Here is a 21,969-nt window from a genome sequence, read left to right as displayed (position 1 = left end):
GAGCCAAGCACATTCTCCTCCCAAGTACGGAAGCCCCCGGGCCACTTGGCAGTGCCTGCATCTCGCCAGGATGGCAGAGGAGTGAGGAAAGAGGGAAATTGGCCACCTGGCCGGTCCTGATGCAGAGCCACCATGGGCAATTCACTTGCCTTCCACGGCCTCAGTTTACCCTCTGTGAAAGATAGGTGTGACCACCTGCCATCCAGGGGTCAGCAGGGACATGAGTCCTCCGCTGACCTTGGCCCCCTCTTCAGAGTCATGGGAGCATGGGGACCCTCCTCTGGTGAGCCAAGGGGACAAAGGGCTGAGAGTCTAGGAGGACCTTGCTCACAGGGCCGCAGCCTGCCCCCGGGCCTACGTGGGCCAGGTGGACACCAGAGCCCAGCTGCGCCCCCTGAGGCTGGCTTCCACCCTGGCTCTAGATAGTCGTTGGTTTTCCTGCACTCCTGGGCCTCAGGAAAGATGAGCAGTTCACTGATGCACTGGACAGTAATAATATTAACAATAACTAACATAGACATTACTCTGGGCCTTCACATATCAATTTAAAATAGGTCCTGTTCTTATCACCTTTACGTCTGAGGAAACTGAGCACAGGTTGCTTCAGTTTCTCCCCCAGAGAAGTGGGAAAGCAGAGTAGGACCGCAGGTAGCCCAGCCCCGAGCTCCGAAGCAGCCTGCCTGTGGGCATCATCTACCGTCCTCTTGTCCATCTGCCCCCAGGCTTCTCTGGCTTCAGTCTCCACATCTGTGAAATGGGTCTTTGGGAGCGGAGCCACTCTGGGGTCCAGTGCAGCCCTGGCCACGTTTCCCAAGGGCCTCCTTCCTGAGAGGCTGCTGCACAGGGGTGCTCCTTGGGGAGCCTCCTGCCAGCCCTGCCCAGGGGCCTGAGCCCTGGCCGAGCCCTGCCTGCCCAGCCAGCCCCTCCCTGGAGGTCACTGGGAGCCCAGCATGGCACCAGCCCCGCCAGGGATTTAAATGGGTCACTTGGGGAAGAAAGGAGGAGGGAATGTGATGCCATTAATTGTACCCCTTATCTCCTGTTTCTATGCCAACCAGACGTTCCCGGGGCTGGACGGCCCGTGAATAATACTCTCTGCGGCCTATCTGCCATCGACGGGCCTCCTCCTGGGGGCAGCTGCTGCCCGCTGATTGGTATCGCCAAACCTGGGGACCCTGGCTAGGCTCCTGCCCTCCTGGCCAACCGCACCCCTAGAGCTGCTGCAGGGTCCCTGTTCCCATTGCACAGAAGGGGAACCTGAGGCCACAGCCCATGTTTATTCCACTGCTTCCCAAGCCACAGGAGGCCTGGGATGGAAGGGGGTTCTAGAAGTGGGCACAGCAACACCTGCAGAGGGAGTCGGCCTCCATGTGTACTTCCTGGAACCCTCAGCTGTGGCAGGAGGAGGCAGATGGCCTGTGGGTGAGGGCTCGGCTGCTGTCCATCTATTCTTGTTGTGTTCCTATGAGAAAAGGAGCATGGGGCTAGGGGGTTAGGGGGCTAAGGGGCCAGGGGGAGACAGCTCCCATCAGGCAGGAGCCCCTTACCAGGGCCTGTGTTCCAGCTGAGAGGGGAGGATTTCTCACTGGCTTGTTTTAGTTCCTCTCGCCCCAGGGCCTTTGCACAGGCAGCTTAGATCTCTGCTATCTGGGAGTGGGGACTAGGTCTGTTCTGTCCCCACATAGTGGGCTTTCCAGAACTCTGTCACATAAATAACCTAATGGATATGCAGTGTGAAATGGACGTGGGACTATGGGCAAGGTCCACCCAAGTGAGCCTTGGTTTACCCATCTGCAAAATAGGGATGATGGCACTGCTGGCCCTTGAGCACAATCATGAGAATCCAAGGGAAATTCACATCCCACCTCCACTCCCCTCAACTTCCCAGCTGAGTGACCTTGGCGAGCATCTCTGTCCTTCCCAGTCCTGGTTTTCTCATCAGTAGAATGGGTGCTGTGGTACTCAATAAACAGCAGTATTTGGAGCACACCCAGGGTCCCAGCTCGGGTCCAGAGCCTAGGCTGTTTGTTGCTGGAGGACATGTTGCTTCCACCCACCCCTGCTGACCGGGGGCCAGTGGGCGGGTTGGGGACAGAGACTCTTCCCCCTGGGACCCCAGAGCTTCCATCCCCCCATGTCCCCACACAGGGAGCAGAGGCTGAGGCTGCCCTCATATCCAGAGTGGGAGGCCACCACAGTGGGGGCCACTGCTTGGCCTTGGCCCTGGCCCTGCCACGACCCTGTGGACAAATGACTTCTCTCATCTCAGTTCTTACTTCGGAAACAAGAGCTTAATAACGGCACCTCCTTCCCAGGGTCTTTATATGAGGTCTGTGAGATCCCAAATGCGAACTATAAAGTGCTGTCCCAAGGTCATGTCCTTGGATGTGGCAGCCCTGGGAGCTGCTGGTTGCATTACTAAGATTTTGCCAGAAGCCCAGAGGGCTGGACACTTCACACAGAGTCCTGTCTCTGGCCTTCCCCCTCCTCCTGCCTTCGGGTGTTAGTTTTTGAAGGACCTTGTGGGCGGGTGCCCTGACTGTACCACACCCCAGGCTGGACCAGGCCGGACGCACACCCCCCTCGGTCCTCTTCCTGCCCAAGGATCTTACCTGCCCTTAGCTCATCGGCATTACTGGCTCACCCATCTTCCAGGTAAGACATCCGAGGCCCTAGGGGCTTGTGATGTGCTCAAGGCCACAGGGGAGCTGGGTCTGTGGACCCCAGTGGTGGGCAGGGCCTCTCAGCCCCCCAGGCCACCTGTCCCAGGGCCTCACCAGCCCCCTCCACCCCTCCTCCTTCTCCCTCTTCCAAGGCCCCATGTTTGGGAGAAGGCAGTGTCCCCGCTGGGTCAGGAATGTGACAGCTGACCTTGGGCCAGAGCTGGGTTAGGCAGATAAGCTAGCCCCTCCCCTCCACCCCCTGTCCCTCCTGTCTGCCTCCCCTGGACTAGAGGCTGTGGACTCCCAGGGCCTGGCTTTCCCCAGCTGCAAAAGAGGGGACAGGGTGCCGGTGTACTGCTTCCAGGAGCCCAAGCACAGTCAGAGCTCAGAGCAGCCCTGCTTTCCCCTGGCCCAGGAGCTGCAGAAACCCAGCCACCCACAGCTGATAGCTTCCCACTGCTAAGCGTTTTGCAGGCATCCACCCCTACCCCTCAACCCCCACCCCGGTGATTCTCCAGGAGGCCCTCGAAGGCTGGGCTTCTCAACCTGTTACTCACAGAGAAACGGAGAACCAAAGAGGATGGGTGACTCCACCAGGGTCACACAGCACATGAGCAGAATATTAATAGGTTTAAGGAGGTGGTCAGCAGAAGGTCTGCCACAGTTTCCAGGCCGGGGGTCCTGTGTCCAAGGCCCCCCAGAACTGGCAGGCACGCTGCTTCCTGGGCAGGACAGGATGGCCACAGTGTGGGCTCTGCACGTGGGTGCCTCTAGGACCTTCCCTGTGGGTGGCCACAGCCAAGGATGGGCCAGAATCATGGGGTTCAGGGTAAAATGTCACCTGCCTCCCCAAGACTCAGGCTTCACCTTTGCAAGACGGGGATGTTGTGGGGATGCCCAGCTGGGCTCTGAGGGTGCCTACGCCTCCTGTAAGTCGCTGAGCTTCAGTTTCCCCCACAAGTGGAACATTGGTGCTGATGGTGCAGAGTAGGGAGGCGGATAAGACCTGGTGTAGGAGGTGCAGCCTGGCCCCGGGGTTGGGGTGCCATCGGGGTTGCCTGGCAGGATTAAAGTGGACAGAGGGTCATTTCTCTGCTCCTCAGTCCTTGGGCCTCCTTCCTGCCACTTTTCCCTGGCGTATGACTCAAGCTGTCCAGCTGTCCCGGTCTGCCCTGCTTGCCCCTATCACAGCATCCTGCCTCAGTTTCCCTTTTCTCTTTCAAGCTCCACCCTGCAAATTAGACCCAGGGAGCAGGAGGGGAGGAGGGCCAGGACCAGGGGGTCACAGCTCCATCCTGCAGTGGGCCTTCTGCTGGGGACAGGGCCTCACAGGCTGTGGCAGTTCAGTCCGGGGCTCTGCTGGATCCTCAGCCCCATGGTGGGCTTGGGGGACCACTTGGGCATCAGGTGCTTGGACGCTTGAGACCAAAGAGAAGGTGTCTGCTCAGGGCCTCAGGCGGCCGCGGGACTTCATATGGCTCCGCCAATCCTGACCCAGCTTGTCTGGGGCCCTGGCTCACCCAGCCATCAACCCCAGCTGTCAACCTTGGGCTTGCCAGGCACTGTCATCCATAAGCACCACCTGAACACTTACTATGTGCCTGCTGTGTACCCGGGACCTGCAGACACTTGCTCCAGCCACTTTGAGGGATGCTCAGTGATTAGTCCAGTGCACGGGGGGGGGGGGGGGGGGGGGGGGGGGAGACTGAGGTTTGGTTGGTTTAAAGGTCAGATGCAGGTCTATAGCCCTGGCTCCCCACCCTGGGGAGGGGAGGGGGATGGCCACAGGGCTGGTTTCCAGGGGTAGAGCTCTCCTGGCTCCCTGCTGGCCTGGTAACATCCATGCTCAAGTCCAGGAAACCGAGGCCTTCCTGTGGTTCCAGGCAGTGTCCTGCTGTGGTCACCAGGCTATTTCTCACTGGCTATATGACCTTGGGCAAGTCCCTTCCCTGCTCCGGGCTCCGGTGTCTGCTGCCCTGCCCTCCAGCTGCAAGAGAGAGACCAGAGCCCCAGCAGATGGGGTCCATACCGGGACAGTGCCTGGAGCCCTCAGAGTCTGAGGGGGGACTCACATCGGTGGGCAGCCTGTGGGGGAGACTCTTGCTCCGCACTCAGACACTTGGCCACAAAATCCTCAGGGGGCTGGAATGCGTGGATTGGGGTCCCTTTCTTTGAATGAACAGAAATGTTCTTTATAGGCCGTGGGTGCCCTCCCCCGGGGTGTCCCATGCAGGCAGCCCCAAGGTGGTGGGAAGCCCTTTAACCTTTGAGGGGTGCATTGAGTGTACCCCAGGCTGCCAAGGGGCTATGAAGCCAGCCTCAGGTCAGGGCCTGCAGGGCAGAGCCCACCAGGATGTCCCCACCCTACTCTGTTTGTTACTGACATTTCCTGCTCCTGGGCTTAGGGCCTGGAAGAGGCCTCAGGACGGAGCCACAGGTAGGAGTCATGGTGTTCCCATCCCATCCCCACCTGCCGTGCCCTCATACCACACTCTTCAATTCATGGGCCTGGCACAGCTTGGGAGGGCCTGGGACACCTGGGACCCTGAGCTGACTTCCTGCCTCAGTTTCCCCTCCTGTGCAACACGCCCATGTCCAGCTCTGCCAAATCCAAACATGTTCCCGGAAAAGAGGGATTCTTGATGTTCACTGTGGTAGTCTTGCTGGTCAGGGGGCACCCAGGCCCTCAGGGGCCCCACCCAGGCCAGCTGTCCCCCTCCCTCGGCTTTGCCAGCTGAAGCCCAGTCCGCCCGGAACTGTCTGCCGGCCGGGGCCTCTGGCGGGCGCAGGTTTCAGCTCCTGTGATAACTCGGAAAGTTGAACTGGCCCCATTACTGCGCTGAGATGGTTGGCGAGATACGGCCTTGATAATGGGGGAGATACGGTGTCTCCGTGGCCAATAGCCCAGCCTCTCCACCCATTAACATTCCCTACCAGCGATCCGTTCCTGCGGCCTATCTCCTCCGTTTCCACTCCTCCCGCAGATAAGAATGGAAATTCTGACTTCATAGCTCACTGATTAAAGTGTCTGGATTTCTTGATAATACACAGATAAATTATGTTTTTGAAAAAGAAGGTAGGGAGGAGGGTGGGGATGGTGGGGGCCCTGGAGGGGAGCCCTTGGCCGTCTCTGCCAGCCTGTCCTGGCCCCCGGGGCCAGCCATGAACCTCTGCGCGCCCCGCCTGCACCTCCCAGGCCTCCACACCGAGGCAGCAACTGGGGGCCCAGCAAGGAGGGGACAGCTCGGGCCTCCCCTAGAAACGCAGCAGCAGGAGGAGGATGCGTGTTGGGGGGAACAGTGCCTCTGGCCTAAGGGGTGAGGCTCTGGGTGGAAGGGAGGATTCAAGGCACCGCACTACAGCTGGGCGTCCGTACCAGCCGTCTGTAGCGTGCCGTGACCCTGGGCACGTCTGCCGCACTTCCAGCCCTCAGATTGGCCCCAGCTGTCCAGAAGATGCGGCACCCCAAGGCCAGGATCCCCACTGTCTGCTGGCACCTAGAGCAGTACCTGGGCACACAGTACGTGCCTGGAAATGTTGAGCAGTGGGGTGGGCTCCCGCTCCCTGCCTTCCCCGGCCCGCCAGCCTGGCTGCCACTTGTGACGGTCGACACCCAGATGGGACTACGGTGCCATCTCCACGTCTGTCTGGATAAAGCCGCCTCCTTCAGCTGATCCGAGATCCTGCGGTGATGGTGGTGCGATTAGCAGCGATTAGGGCCATGCGTGTGGCTAATCCTCCTGCTGAGGGACAGGTACAGCGGCCTGTGGGCGCCAGGCTCCCACAGGGCTACGCCCACCCCCAGCAGTGCCAGAGGGGACACTGGGGCCTCGGGGGTCATCACACCCCCTGGGCAGTGCCTGGGGCCCCTCGGAGGGACTGCCTGGGGCTCCCAGCAGGCACAGCACCCATGGCCATTGTTCCCCCTTTCTGTGTTAAATTTTTTAAACGACTCTCAAGAAAGGAGATTTCTCTGTGATCCCCGGAGACAGGAGGCCTGAGTGGGCAGTGAGCAACATTTCTGAGATGTTCTAGGACTGCACAGTCCTAACAATCCTACTGGTGGCCATTGTTAGCCGGTAGCTCCCTTCCCTGAGCACTTTCTGTATGCCAGGCTTGGGCTTAAACTGTGTGACCCTGTAGAGTCCCAGCAGCGCTAGAAAGACTGCCTCTGCCTTCATTTCTTCTCAGAAGAGGACTTGAGGCTCAGAGAGGTTGAGCAACTCATCCAAGGTCACACAGCACAGAAGGGAGCAGTAAAGACTGACCTAAAGGCCTAGTCAAGGTCTAGGTCTCCATCAGAGCTGGTGGTTCTGGGGTGTTTGTAGCCATTGCCCCTCCCCTCCCCTAAGAGGTCTGCTCCCTCCATTTAGGGGAGAAAGGCCCAAGCACAGAGAGGGTGAGTAAGTACCTGGGAGCACACAGCCCTGTCTAAGATCAGGAGATGATGGGGTGCCTCTACTGCTTCTCTCTGGGGGTCATTTCATCTGTCCCCAGAAAATAGGTCCCTTTGGTGATAAAACTGGTTTCTTTCTGTCTTTTGGGTTTTGTTTTGTTTCAATATTCTAAAGGAAGTCAGCTATTTCCAGTAAAATGGGTGCATGTGTGGGGGAGGAGGACAAGCGTAGTATGGGGTGACCAGGGTTCAAAGCCTGCCCCTTGGGGTGGGTAGCCTGGGCTAGAGACTTAATGTCTCCGGACCCCAGCTCCTTCACCTGTGCTCTGGGCACAATCATAATTCTGACCAGAGACAAAGGCAGGAGAAAAGGGGGAAAGCGTCCTGGGCTCGTGTGTTTTAGGGGCTGTGTTCTCCAGGGACTTGGCAGGGGTTGGGGTCTCCAGGGCTGGGACTGCCTCCCCAAGCCCTCCCTGCCAGCTGCACTCCCTCTGTGAACCCCCCTGGCAGCCTTCTTCCTGGCCTGATTTTGGAAATAGCTCTAGGGTACAGAGGTGTGGGGCCCGTGTCACACAGCGCTGTGGGTGGTTCTGGAACACGTGTCCTGTGGCCTTGGGAGCCAGAGGAATACAGAGGGAATGTGGGGGTCCAGCTTGCCCCTGCACCTCTGGCTCACAGCCATATTCCTGTTTTGCAGCTCAGTTTCTACATCTGTAAAATGGGGCTGAAGATGCTCAGTCCTGCCCTAGAGGCCTGGGGCTGGGGGGGGGGGGTCTCTCTGTCCTGTCCCACCGGTCCCAAGAGGGCTCACAGGGCTTCCCAGAGAGAGGGGCCCAGCCTCCCAGTCTCTCAGCCACTAGCCCCCAGGCACACCCCTCCCTTGCCCATCACCTCTCTGGGCCTCCCTGCCCTCATCATTCCCCCTAGGGCCCTCCGTGAAGCCATGAGGGCAGAAGCACCATGCCGCTGCCTTCCCCACTGTGACCACAGCCCTTGGGACCCCCACCCTTCCGGTCGGGAGCTCTGGGCCAGGGTTGTGGATGTGCTGGACACAGCAGCAGGGATGTGAGCAAGGGAGGCCCCCACCCCAGTTCTCCAGCTTGGGGGCTGGGGGGTGGGATGTGTTCCACCCTACCCACCCACCCCCCAACAAGAAAGAAAGAAAAGGGAACTCTGATAAAAGGCGATAGGCCTGTGTGGTGGAGGAACCCTATCGCCTTATCTATCTGCCTGCTCTCTCTGAGCCGGTCTGTTGTTCCCCTTATCTCACCCCACCAAAATGCCAGGAACAAAAGCCCATGCACTCACACTCACACTCGCGAGCCCACCACCCTGCAGTTCCCGGAGCCCCAAGAAAATGATGCCACTAGATCTGCTGGGGGAGGGGGGGGGGGAGGTGCTGGTCTTCTTAAAATCCTCGTGATCCTCATCATTATTTTGCAAAGGAAACTAAAAAATAGCCCTCCCTGAGAAGAGGCAGCTGTAAATGAGAAGTTGCCCTGATCGGCCTTCCCTGGAGGGAAGGAGCCCAGTCTTGGGATGAGGGGCGAGGTCCCAGCTGCGCCGCCACCACGTCCTGGCTCTGTGACCTTGGGTCAGTATCTTTCCCCCTCTGAGTCATTCACAATGGGCGGGGTTGGGGGGAGTTTGAGGATTTAACCGAGCTTTAGAGGAAAAGGAAGAGCCTGTACTATAACCAAAGTCCTCCCCGTGTGCAGGTGGCCATTTTGTGTCCCAGACCTGGGTCCGGGGCAGGTCATCCAGAGCTTGGTACTCCCAGAATCTGCTGCCTCAGCGGCCAGAGCCCGGCTCCCCAGCGCCCAGCCCAGCCCCCTCCAGCACCCCTCGACCAGCCACCCCAGAGCCCAGCGCGCAGCTCAGCCCTCTCCAGAGCCCCTAGCCCCGGCCCCCCAGAGCCCAGCGTACCCCCAGCCCCCACCAGCGCCCCTAGTCCGGCCCCCCCTCAGTGCCCAGCTCAGCCCTCTCCAGAACCCCTAGCCTGGCCCCCCAGAGCCCAGAGTACCCCCCAGCCCACATGCCCCCCAGCGCCCAGCCCGGCTCCCCCAGTCCACACTCCCCCGCCCCTGGCGCCCAGCCCAGCACCCCTCGACCAGCTCCCCCGGAGCCCAGCCCCACAACTCTCCCCAGGCCCCGCCCCCGCGGCCTGGGAATGTCCTAATCTCTATGCCTGCAGCCAATGAAAATAGACATGCAAATGAGTGGGAGTGAGGCCTGCGGATTGGCTGAGCTCCATGTGTGAGGCGGGGCGTCTCTGGAGGGGGCGGGGCTCCTCTAGGAGCAGCCCTTAATTTATGGAGGCGGGAGGCGGGAGGCGGGGGGCGGGGGGCGGGGGGGGGGGCAGTGTCTTGCCCAGACCTTGATCTCCTGATGGAAATCCCCCCCCAGTTCTGGAAGGGCCAGCCTTTCCGTGGCCTTGCTGCTGAGGCCATCCGTTTGCCCAGGCGCATGGGGATGGACAGTTGGGCCTTTGGATGACCTCCTGCTGACCTTCAGAGCCCAGACCCCACAGCCTGAATTGGGGGGCCAGGACTTGGTCGTTCCCGAGATCAGCCCTGCCAACTCTGACTCCCAGATGGGAACACTGAGTTCAAAAATGGGGTGGGGCAGCTCAAGGCCAGCCAGCCCCCCCTCCCCCAGTCTGAGGCACCTCCAGACTGTGCATGCTGACCACCATCTCTGCCCACCACCACCAACCTCCCCCCCCCCCCCCCGCCCCCGGACCCCCAACCCTCCCCCCACTGCGACCTTTATCCAGGACCTCACACTGCCAGGCTCACTGTGGCTCCAGGCTGGGATGGCCCCCGATCCATTTGCCAAACCTACCTTCCTCCCAGTGAAATGGGAGGATCTGCTCTGGCTGCCTCCCAGGGCAGGGTCTGCACTCTCCGACAAGCACTGGCTGCTCCCTGGGCCTCAGTTTCCCCGACCACACAATGAGGATGGAAACAGGAATATCTCAGGGAGTTCCTTAGTCTATCCGTGGCTGTGGTGTATTCTAGAAACCTGGGGTCTTTCGGATTTTCCATTTTCAGAAATTTACATGACCAGAGACCATGTCTGCAGGAAGTGCTCAAGAAACTTTGGGGGATTCTCATGTGTTCAAGGTCACTTTGCACCCCACAGATTGGTCGGTGAGATGGGGTATAGGTAGGCCCAACTGCCCCAGGGCCTGGCTAGAGGCTCCCCCAGTTCCACAGCACCTGCCAGGCTCCGTGACCTGAAAACCAGCCACAGGCGTGGGCGTTTCACAAAAATGCATAAGTGGAAAATAGTAGAGGGGCAAGGAGAGGACATGTTGGCTGAGATCTAAGGGGAGGAAACAGGGTGGGAGCTATTGGACCAGAACCAGACTGCTGCTGTGTGACCTCAGCTAAGTGCCTTCACCCCCGACACGATGGGGTGATCTGTGTCCCAGGGCATGGAGCAAGAGGGGCCCAGCACTCAGGAGTGGAAGGACAGCACCTGGGGAGGGGTCCCTCCAGCACCTGCCTCAGAGTCTCTCCAGGAGGGCCCCCATTCTAGAGCAGCTCTGTCTCTCCCAGGACAGTGCAGAGCATACAGTTAGGTGCTCGATAAATATTCCCTCAGTTGATTTCAAAATCTCCCCACCCCAGCCTCTGTGCCAGGATAGCAAAGCAAACCCCTGGGAAAGAGGAAAGTGGAGAAAAGTCATTGCCTTCCAGCCAGCACTGCTATGGGCAGAGCTGTAGAGGCCAGGGAGTCAAGGTCCTCACCAGCCACCAGGGAGGACCCCCGCCTTGCAGCAGGGCTGAGGCTCACTTCCTGTGAGCCTGTGTGCCTGGAATAGGGACCGCGGGCTGACTTCTGGGTGTCTGTGTGTGCTCTGTCCCTGCTGTCACAGAGCCCCTGGCTGCTGGAGAATAGAGAGGGAGCACCCGAAATGAACTTTAAGGACAGAGGGACCCCCTGTAGCTGGGGTCTAGGGTATCGAAAGCCTGGCAGCCTCTGGAGCTGACTGGTGTTGTGTGTAGGAAAGAGCCATCCCGGCAGAGAGAACAGCAAAGGCAAAGGCTCTGAGAAGCAATGAGCTAGCACGGTGGGGAGAAGTAAGAGCCCCTGCCACGCTGACCAGCTCAAGCAGGGCTCGGCTCCCATCCCAGCGCTGCCCCAGGACAGGCCTTCCCTTCCTGTGTGCCCTTGGCAGCCACATCACAGGCAGGCCCAAGATGTGAGGTAGGACCCAGGAACTTCGAGGCTCCTCCTCTCCCTCCTCCTCCTCATGGACCAGACTTTTCCTCTCCACTTACTCTGTCCCAGCCAGCTGGGCTTGAGGAATCCAGATGCAAGGAGGGTTCTTGACCAACCCAGGCTCATCCTCAGGCCAGTAGCCAGACTTGGCTCAAAAGCTATAATGTCCAGGCCCTGAGATGACCACCATCACCATGGCTCTCATTCAGCCTAAAGGGGTCAAGGCCATGGACTGTGGAGCCACACAGCGGGCTGCAAATCCCAGCCCCACTGCTCAGCGGGTCCCCTGGGGCAGGTCACTAAGACCCCCAAGCCTCAGCCCCCTTCATGAGAGACCAACAGGGCCAGGCCCTGACTAGCAGCAGAGGCTTGCCCAGGACCATCCATAGCATAAGCCAGTGCTTCGGCCTCCCTCCTAGCCTTGATACAGCCCCTGGCGTCCCCCAGCCCACCAGCAGTGCAGGGCCAGGCCCCCTGCAAGCCCTGGCCTCAGTCTCCATGGCCAGCAAGTGTCCTGAGGCAGAGAGCTGGTGGGGAAGGCCATGTCACTGTGGAGGGCTGTGCACACGGATAGGGATGTGTGTCTCTGCATCCCCTAGGACAGGACCAGGCACTTAGGGAGTGCCTGCTGTGTACTCCTGGGCACTGGGCTAAGACTTTTTTGGTTTTCGGGTTTTTTCGCTGTGGTCAAAGATCCCAACAGAAACTGTCCCCAACGAGCACTATATCCCCTATGCTGTCTCACTGTCTCTCCTTCCTTCCTTGGCCCCTGGCAGCCTCTGTTCTACTCTTTCCAGAAATGTGAGGCTGATTTTCAACCCTTAGTTTTCATTTGAGGCAAGGGGCCTGCCTGGTAGGGTTTGAGCCCAGGTGGACCAGATCCTGTGGCTGTCCTGGCCCCCGTGGGTGCCTCAGTTTCCCTATCTGTGCAGTGGGAACAGGGTAGAGTCGCTGCTTGGGACCTGTCCACACCGCAGAAAGGGCTAGCCCAGAGGACCCCACTTCTGCCTCCCTGCATGGCATCCCCAGGGGCTGGAGACACAGCTCGGGATAATGGTCACCAGTCTGGACACTGGTCTGCCCGGCCTGGGTGTGCATCCCGCCCCTGACCCCCAGGGCATCGCGGCCGGCCTGGAAGAGGGGCTGCGGTGCCCCGGCGGGAACGCAGTCCTGGACGTGGGGCAGCAGGGCCCAGAGTCCGCTCCACTGTGCAGCAGCTGAGGAGGTGCCTAGGAGGCCCCGTCCCCACCCCCACCCCCGCATCCCCCGCCCCCCCACGGCAGGGTCCCGTCACCCTGGAGCCCTGGCCCCTTCCGGGAAGCCATCTGCCAACATCCAGCTGACGCGTGGGCCGCGCCGCCGGCTCCATTAGCCCGGCCCGCTCACATCCATCAGCCTTATCCGGCCATCTGCAGAATCAGTGCGCAGCCCGCGGCGGCCTCGCGGGCGCTACTTCCCTGTCCCCGCCCCAGGGCGGCCGCGCCCGCCTCCTCCCCGGGCCTCCCGGGCGCGCCGTGGTCTCTGCCCGGCCACGTGGTCCGCGCCCCGCCCAGGAGTGTCCGCGATCGGCTGGGGCTGCGACAATCTCGGGTAATCTATCAGCGGCTATCGGGCCCATCGGAGGGCCGGGAGCGGCCGGGCGCAGAGATGGCGCCAACCCCTCGCGGTGATAAAGTCTCCGAGTTCAGCGGTGATGAATGCCGAGTGAGTGCAGGCCGCGGATAGGATGTGGACTTGGCAGCCCGCAGCTCCGGCTGAAACCAATCTCTCCCTATCAGGCAGGCCGGGCTTTCCCAGGCCCGCTCCCCTTCTCTCTGCGTCGCCTGGCCCGGCCCCTGTCCCTGGGGAGGGGGCGGGGGCTGGCCCACTGGCCCTGGCCAGAGCGAGGATCCATCCTGAGCCTGAGCCTGGCCGAGGGCTGCCTGGGGGCGGTGGCTGGCCTGGGTCTCCCAAAGCCCAGCGCTCACCTTGCTTCCCACAGGGGAAGGATCCCGAGCAAGGCCATGGAGGTGGCACCCAGCTGGGGGCTGCCTGGAGGTGGTGGCTGGCCTTGCTTCCCTGGATGTGAGAATAAAACCCTGGGGAATGAGATCCCCCTGCCTCTTCCCCACCCATCCTTAGCCACCACGCAGGACCCTCTGGCACTCTTAGTTCTGGGACTTGGTCCTGGCAGTTCCCTCTGCCCCGGGGCATTAATGATCGCAGCATAAGCAGCACCTCCCCTGAGAAGCCCTTGCTGCCCACCCCCCACCCCCTGGCCCGTCCTCCCCACCGTTCTGCATCTTGCACCCGTCCTTGCACATCATGGTATCTGGGATGGGTGTCCCGCCCTGGTGGGCCCCATGTGCTCACCGCTGACCCGACACAGCACAGAGGAGCCCTGGTGGAAGAAATCCCAGTGTGCCTTTTGGGGGAGCAGTGGTGGGAGGCATCTTTACCTCCCACAAAGCTCTCTCCCTCCCTCCCACCAGCACCTCTGCAAGGTTGGTGGGTCAGTCCCTGTGTGTCACATATGTAAACCAAGGCCTGGGTGGGTCCCCTAGGCTGGCAGCCTGAGGGGCCTCCATTGTGCCCTGCCCTGCAATGGCCGCAGACCTCTGTTGGGCCAGGTGGGGTCTGCGGTGGCTGTTCTCTGCCCGTTTCCTCTGCTCAGTGGAGGCTGTTTCCCTACAGGCTGGTGCTACTGAGAGTCCTGGTGGAGCTTTGTAAACTGTCGAGGGCTGTGCACACGAGTCCATAGCTCCTGCCAGGAGAGGGCCCCAGGTGCCGCCCCTGCCAATGCCCCTCCCCCACAGCAGAGAGGCGGATGGCCATGCCCAAGTGGCAGGGAGGGGTGCGCTGGCCTGGGTCATGCAGTGCATAGCTGGTAGAGCCTGGGTCCTCCTCAGGGAACAGACGTCAGAGGGAGCCAGGCAGTGGTCACGCAGCAACCAGGCAGGGAGTTGAGAATGAGGAAGGCAGGGAGGGCTCTGTGAGCCACAGTGTTGCAGAGCCAGGAAAGGAAACTGAGTCCCAGTGAGGGGAGCCACAAGAGATCTGGGTCCTGACCGCCTCCCCCAGCAGAGGAGGATGGGTGAGGCCCAGGCAGGAAACACCACGTGTAGGGCAGGGCTCAGGACGAGGGGCAGACAGGCCACTTGTCCGCTGCCCAACTGGGAGACCTTGGGCACGTCCCCATCTGTGTGGCTGTGTCCCCAGAAGCAGGCCTGTTTCTCCTGCCCAGCTGCCCGTAGGCCTTTCTGCCCTGAGAGGCCTCCAGGGGCAATGTCTGCAGGGAGTGCCGGGCTCACCCTGGGCCCCCGTGGGGCGTGGCCATGGGGCTGGGGCAGTTGAGCCCCCCCAGGTTCCGCCTGTCGGTTACGAGGCTGGCCACAGGAGGAAGTGGTGGTGGCTGGGGCTGGGATATGGATGAGGACCCCCCCGGGTGTCAGCACCCTATCTCCCTTTGTCTCATGTCCCCAGCCTGGAGTCCCCACACCTACCCAGGCCCTAGAGACCCCAGGGAGGGCCATCCTGGCTTGTGTGCTGCCCCTGGGGACCAGTGGCAGGCTTCTGCACCTCCCCCAAGCCTATGGGCAGCAGTGCTCCCCGGGCACCTACTGTATGCCACGTGCCACCCAGAGTGGGGTGAAGCGAACACTCTGTGGACACGGTGGGTGCAGTGGCGTCAGCAGAGCCAGGCAGGGGTGGAAGCTCAGGCCAGGATAAGATGGGTGCTGGTGTGGGCTGCAGTGGGCCACAGCCCCGTAAGAGTTTGGCTTTCACTCCAGGAGAAACCGGGAGCTGGGGAGGTGAATGAGCAGAGGTGGGCAGGTGGAGGCGTGGCTTGGCAAATGTGAGTCAGGAGGTGGGTGTGGTGTTAGAATCCATGCTGACAGCCCCAGGAAGGGGCTGGGGAAGCTGACTGGTGTGTGCGGGGAGGGGTGGCTGCAGGGTGAGGGGTGCCTGAGGCCCCGGGACGTGGTCTTCCCAGCGCTCTTGGTTACAACACCCCAGGCCACACGAAGACACGGAGACATGGGACAAGACAGCCACATGAGCGCTTGTTGGCCTTCCCCCGCCTGCCGTCTGCCCGGGGAAGGTTCTTTTGTGTCCTGGGCACCGTGCAGTGAGTTTTGGTCATTGCGCCCTCCTGTGAGGGAGGGTCAGAGAGGCTGCGGGCAGGAGCCCTGGGAGGGCGCGAGGACTGAGGGCGTGGATGGTGGCAGGGGGCGGGTGCTGTGAAGGGCCCCCAGTTCTACCTGGCTCCTGGAAAGTGGGGGGCGGTGGACGACGCCCCCACTGCTGGCAGGCCCTGGCTGCATGGAACCCCACCTGTCTTTCATCAGCGCTCCTTTGCAAGCTGAACCACCCTGCAAAGGATTCATCTCTCTGTATGTGAAGGATGTCTCAATAAAAGACTTCCAATCCACTCAACGCTGAAGTAGGTCATACCACTCTTGCTCCTGGGTTCCCGGAGAGTGTGGGGCCGCGGCACCATTGGGAGCACCGCAAGTTCTTTCTTGACGCTGAGGGCATTTCCTCGCCCTCCAACGGCCCAGCTTGTGGGGACAGCAGCCCGCCGGCCGCCCATGGCCTGGCTCACCTTGGACAGCACCAGCCCCCCACTCACTCCCCAGCGTGACCTGAGGGCTTGCTGGCCCAGTGGCTACGTGTTGGGGTCTGGCGCACAGACCCGGAGCAAGGCAAATGATCGTTTATGCACAGCCTCGATCAGGATGGCCTGACCCGCCCCTGCCCCCGCTACCCCCCCCCCACCCCCCGCAAGGTGGGGTTGGCTAGGGCAAGGCCTGAGAAGCAGAGGGTCTGGGACTCAGATGTCTGGAAGAGGAGTAGTGAGCTTCCCGTTGCAGGGCACATGTGAGCACCATCAAACTGACCCTTAGTGGGAAAGTAGAGAGCCCAGCTGCCCACCCCTGACCGCTGCAGGCGGCCCACTCAGAGTTGGGAGCAGAACTGGTGTGGAAGGGTAACCCCCAGCACATGCGGAGGTGCAGACGCCTGGTCCCCACTCTGAGCCAAGGTGCCTGCTCGAATAAGCCAAGATTATCTCGCCAACATCCTCTTGTGGTTGCCCTGAGCTGTCAGCGGGGACTGACCCTGGGTTGAAGAAGCCGCTGGCGGGCCACTGTCAACCTCATGGCCCGGGGGCAGGCGGGGGTGGCTTCACCACCTCCCCGTCCCCCCACCCCGGCCAGGGAGAGCCAGGCTCCATGCAGGGTCTGTGCTGGGCCTCCCCAGAGCTCCAGCTCCCTCTCCTGGGTGCCTGCACCTCTCCTGGGCGGACCCTACCCCTTTGGAGCTATAAGCTCCTAGGAGGCAGTGAGCCAGGAACCTGCCTCTGATCTAAACCTTAGAGAAGCTTCTTAAGTTCTCCGTGAAATGGACTCCTCCCCCCTCCCTGGCCTCTGTAGCTTTCACTGGGGGCCTAGACCTGCCCCTTGTCTGCCCCTGTCACTTGTGCCCACCCATTGCCCACCATGCCCCTGCCACCCACCAGCAGCACAAGCCCGACCTCATGGGACCCAAGCTGTCTGGGGCTGCTCTGCGCTGGGCTCTGGGGCTTGGGTGTGGAGACACCTTTGCCTTCAGCGGCACCTCATATTACCAGCTCCCACTGCTCCTCCTGGGCTGGCCTCACCCCCAGCCCTGCTCCAAATACCCTGCTTCCACCTTGCTTCTCTCTCTCCACCTCGGCCTGGGAATCAGCTCAGCTGCTTGTCAGGATTGTGTGTGAAGCACAAGTCCCTGGGCCCCGAGGGCCAAGGGTGCCAGGCCAGCACAGCAGCTGCCCCTGTGGTCTGTGCCTCAGTGTCCCTGTCCATCAGAGACCAGCTGCATTAGAGACCCTCCTTCCTGGGAGGGGACTTAGGAGTGTCCCATCCAGCTCACCAGGCCCAGGGAAGGGAGCACTTCACCAGAGGTCACCCTGTCTCCTGCCAGAAGGTCGAGCTTTCAACCCAACCCTGTGTGCTTAGGGGTCCTGGGCCCCTGAGATGGCCAGCCACGGCCCCCAGCCACCCAGAGCTCCAGGAGCAAGGCCCCCTCGGGGGAGCAGGGTGTCCCCGCCATGGCCTGAGCTGCACCCCTGCCCCCGGTGGGAAAGGCTGAATCTGTTGCAATTTTCCCTGTGTTATCGGGGCCTTATCTGGCCACCATGTGCCACCCAGAGGCCAGGGTCTCTCTCCTGGCAGCACTGAGCCCCCACCCGCCCACCAACTGCCCAGGGCCAATGAGACAGGAGGCCAAGGCCTGCCAGCACTGCCCCCTTCCAGGCCTCGGCCCTGCCCTCCAGCCCCCACCCCCAGAGGGCAGGTGTGGCACACCCCCCCCCCCCCGAGAGTTGAAACAGTAACAGCAGTTGTAATAATAACCTGTCTGTGCTCAGTACCAGGGCACCACCGTGCTGAACCCTGACCCCAGCCCTGCTTTCCATGTGGAAACCAGGCCCAGGGAGGTGTGGCCTGCACAGGGCCACCTGCCTCCATGTCCTGCTCTACCTTCTGCCTGGAATGCTTTTCTCTGGCCCAGTTCCAGGCCACTCCCTATCCCCTTCTAGATCTCTATCACTTGTTGCCTCCTCCAGGAAGCCTTCCCTGACTGGCACCTACACCTCTCCTTCATGGCAGTGGCCGCACTTGCATTTTTAAATTTGCTTTCTTGGAGAGCATGTTCTGGTTACCCTGGGGTCTCCAAGGCCTGGGACAGAGTGCGGCCCTCGGTGGACCCAGGAAAGGTTGGCTGGGTTAATGAATGAGGGAGTCAAGGAGGGGTGAATGAGAAAGCAGTGGTTGAGGATGAGGCCCAGGGTGAGGGCCGCAGGCACTCCAGCAAGAGGGGCAGGGCTCCATGGCCCATCAGTGTCCACCCACCCCCAGGCCAAGGGGCCTGCCTTCAAAAGCCAGCCCTGATGCAGGAGGGCCTCTGGGGCAGTTGTGTGCCCCTCTGGGCCTCTGGGGCAGTTGTGTGCCCCTCTGTCTTCTCTGTAAATGGGATATAAGAAGCACCTCCCCAGAGGGGCATAAACAACCCCAGTGCTAGGGGGGCACAGGTCAGGGCTGCAGGTAGACTCAAGTCTGTGGTCAGGCCCCGAGTTGGGTGGGGGGCTCCAGGGGATTGCTGTGGTCATGGAGTGCACGTACAGTCACCTCCACTGGATATGGGTATAGTGTGTGGATCAGCCAGGACCAGCGGGAGGCCCGGGGCCTCTGGACTCCCCGCCCAGTGCTCGGAGACACCCTCACCAACTCCCTGCCTGACAGGTCCACCCAGGGCCCAGCATCTGAGGGGATTTTGCTCCCTCCACAGAGACCAACTCCGGCTTCCTTAGAGGCGGTCATTCAAAGGGCCCCCCCACCAGCTGCCTCGCCATCAAAGCCAGGAGGGGCCATTAGCTGTGCAGCTCGGGGACTCGGAAGGGAGCGGGGATCATCCCACTGCACAGAGCCTGTCTCCGTAATTCAGTCTTAAAGCATGAAGAACGGGAGTTGATGAAATTCTGCTATCAGCGCCCAGCCAATATGCAAACTATCTCGCCCCCAATCAAATAGCTATTATGTTTTCATTTCCATTTCCACGTCCGGCTTAATGAGCAGGAGACGGATCGGCGCGGGGCGTCTGCTCGCCATGATAACTGAGGGGCTCCGGGCAGCAGGGGCAGCGCTGCGACTGCCATCATTACCGCCGATGCCCCCAGACAGGGTCCAGCCTTGGGCACTGGCCTCTCTGCCCTGCTGGGCCATGTGGTCGGTGTCACCCTCGATCCAGGTGCCCAGAGGGAGAAGGGAGGCAGGGGGCCACCCCTGTGCAGCAGAGGGCTTTGCCTGAGCCAGCGTCTGCAAGGGGGCCGTCCGTATTTGCAGAGGGTCCTGGCCTGCCTATCCCCACCACTGCTTCCTCAAGGGCGCTGTGGACAAGTCACCTCGCTTGCTGGACCTCAGTTTACTCGTTTGCAAAGTGGGCGTGACCTCTGGGCAGTGTTGAGGGGCCTCGGAGGAGATCCGCCCATGGGGACTGGCTCAGGGCCCTGCCTGCCGTCCACACACACTTTCCCCACCACCCCTACACTCTGGACCACCGGGCAGGGGTGATTAGGGGAGAACACTGTAAACGCTGAGCACAGGGCTGGTGTGTGACAGGGTGCTTTGTAAGAGCACGTGCCACCCCCAGGCCCCGACCCCATCCCCCAGGCCCTGCTGCACAGCAGGCGGTGACAGCTAATGATGTTTAGTGCTCACTTACTATGTGCCAGGTCCTGAGCTCAGACGCTTCACCCTGTGAGGTAGGAGCTGTTGTGGTTTCCGAGCACCGAGAGGTAGAGTGCCTAGCCTGAGGTCACACAGCAAGGACACTTGCCATGTGTGGACTGGCCTAGCTCTTGAGGTCTTTGGTCAGAGAGTGCCCCCAGGGGCCAGTCGGGGGTCATTCCTGGCACAGGGCAGCCAGGGAAGCAGCAATGTCCCCTGATGCGTGGCCAGTGGAGGGACCTTCCTCCCTGAGCCGTGGGTGGAGTGGGACCCCAGGGTGTCCCGGGGGCGAGGTGGCATGCTCTCGGGTGCCGAGGCAGGCATAGCGCAGCCTTTGCCATGGCACATCCCGCTCGTGGGCTCGGAGCGATTTGCTGCTTGGCGGCTGTCTCTGGCATTATCAGAGCGGCTTTAATTGTGCTGGAACTGAATTAGCGGCATTAGAATAAATTGCAGCAGCCCGGCAGCCTCTTTCTTCACGCTCGTCGTCACGCCTTTGTGCGGAGCGGGGGCCTTTGTTCTCTCATAAACGGACCCGCCACGAGCTTGGGGCCTCCCTGGGTGGCGGAGGCCCACCTGAGCGAGGCTCCGGGAGTCGGGGCTGTGTCCCCAGTGTCAGGCCCGGGTGGGGAGGGGGTGGCGGGCTGTGCCCCGGCATCTGCCCCCGTGCCCTGGTCCCCGCCGGCCCTGAGAGCGGGGGGCTTCGTACCGGTCCAACAGAGCAGGCGGCCAGGTCCTATGGCCATTCAGCATGAGGGACCGCAGCTCAGGCCCATCCGCTTGCAGCTCTACACGGGCCACAGGAGGTACGGGAAGGTCTTGGAGGGTCCAGCCGGAGGGCTGACCCCAGAGGCCGGGGTGGCTGCAAGCCTGCTGGCCACTGTGACCAGCTCAGGGCCAACCCCAGCTGGAGGCCAGCCTCCACCCCAGCCTCTGCTTCCCTGCCCAGATCACGCCAAAGGAGGTCACAGCAGGTCAGGCCTCCCACCTGCCCCAGGGGCACAAGGTGGACCGGTCTGGGGTGTGCCCAGTCCTCCTCAGAGCCTCCTCGGTCCATGTGAGCGCGTTGACAAGAAAGCAGGAGACTTGACCTGGGGCTGGAGCTGGGCAGTCTCAGCCCGGCCACTGGGTGGAGAGCACCTGCCCATCTCCTGTAATTACGGCTCTGGAGTGTCCCGGGGGGTGTGACTCTGGTCGGGAACTGGAATCCAGACGGCTGCAGCTGGGAGACACCCTGCCTAGGACTCTCTATGGCTCCCCAGTGCCTCTGGGACTAGGACCTGCTCCTCCCCCGGCCTCTCTCCAGCCTCAAAGCCTAGCTCAGTCCATCCCCAGGGCCTCGGCCCAGAGCCCTCTTCCCACTGTCTGCCCCTCTGAGCCCTGCGGTGGCATCTCCCCTGTGCTCTCCTCCTTCATTTACTCCCATTCCTCACTCAACAGCACTTCCTGTTTGAAGCCTGTCTCTGGTTCTTGATGGTCTTCCCAGGGGGGCCTGGGAGTACCCTGCAGAGTCCAGGTGTCCCGGGTACCCCTGCCCCCGGATGTCAGCGGGAGGTAGGAAGGGCGTCCACCCCACTGTGGACACTTGGTTTTCCTTGCTGAGGCCGGTCACGTCTGCCTGGGACCAGGGATTTGAGCTGAAAGGCAAACAAAACGAGCTTGCCCACCTCCCTGCTCCATGGAAATTGCTAGACTGGGAGAGTCAGGCTGGAGCCTCATTTCTCACAATATTGCTCATTCCATCAGAGTCTCCCTGGACCACTGCCACGAGCCAGCTCCCGTGGCCCGTGGTGGATGCTGGCTGGCAGCAGCAGGCTTCATCCCTGGGTAAATGCAGCAAAGGAGGGGAGTGAGACAGGGCTCCAGGAAGAAGACTAGGGGTTTGGTGAGAAGCCTCTGAAACTGGACGAATTCTAGTCTCTCTCGGTGTTTTCTGGGGAGAAGGCACAGGCCTTCACCAGATCCCCACACAGGTCATGATGCATAAGAGGTCACAGAGGCATGAGTCCTGTCGGATCTCCATTGACCACTGCTTGCTTGCCTCCAGGGACGGGGAGCTCAGCCTCTGAGAGGTGGCCCTTCTGTTCCATGTGTCTCGGGTGCCATGGAGAGCAAGCCCCGTTCCGTCCCTCGGGCACTCCTGACGAGTGGTTTGCAGGTGTTGTCATGGCTTCCTAATGTTTCTTCTTGCTCTTTCCTCAGAGCTGGGGGGCCTGGCTGCTATGGGGTTGGCATCCAGGCCCCAGAAGGACCCTTCCCCAGGGCCACACCCAGATGACAGCATCATCTCCCAGACGACTGGGGGGCAGAGTAGGGGCAGGACAGGTGGCTAGAGGAGCAATTTGGGAAGGTAGTTAGGGCAGGAGGCAGCTCTGGGCCACAGGCCCAGGCTGAGAGTGTGGGATGAGGAAGGGCACCTGCTCACCACTGTTCC

General features: G+C 61.3%; 1 protein-coding gene across 5 annotated transcripts in view; it reads left to right on the top strand.

The window, feature by feature from the left end:
* Positions 1-21,969, top strand: part of ZFPM1 (zinc finger protein, FOG family member 1) — a 69,361-nt gene that overhangs the window by 4,289 nt on the left and 43,103 nt on the right. Inside the window, exon 1 of one of the 5 annotated variants that reach the window (XM_038538076.1) lies at positions 2,473-2,655. The exons of 2 other annotated variants lie outside the window; for them this stretch is intronic. Coding sequence is in view for 2 of the 3 variants with exons in the window: in XM_038538073.1 (XP_038394001.1) it covers positions 21,537-21,693 (157 nt within the window). In the remaining variant the exon portion in view is untranslated. Of the gene's footprint in view, positions 1-2,472; positions 2,656-12,841; positions 12,994-21,163; positions 21,694-21,969 lie in introns of those variants that run through there. 2 more of the 5 variants (XM_038538075.1, XM_038538073.1) reach the window with 2 other exon arrangements.

Source organism: Canis lupus, chromosome 5 (genome assembly GCF_011100685.1).
Source record: "Canis lupus familiaris isolate Mischka breed German Shepherd chromosome 5, alternate assembly UU_Cfam_GSD_1.0, whole genome shotgun sequence".
NCBI lineage: Eukaryota > Metazoa > Chordata > Mammalia > Carnivora > Canidae > Canis > Canis lupus.
This window is presented reverse-complemented; position numbering and strand designations above follow the sequence as displayed.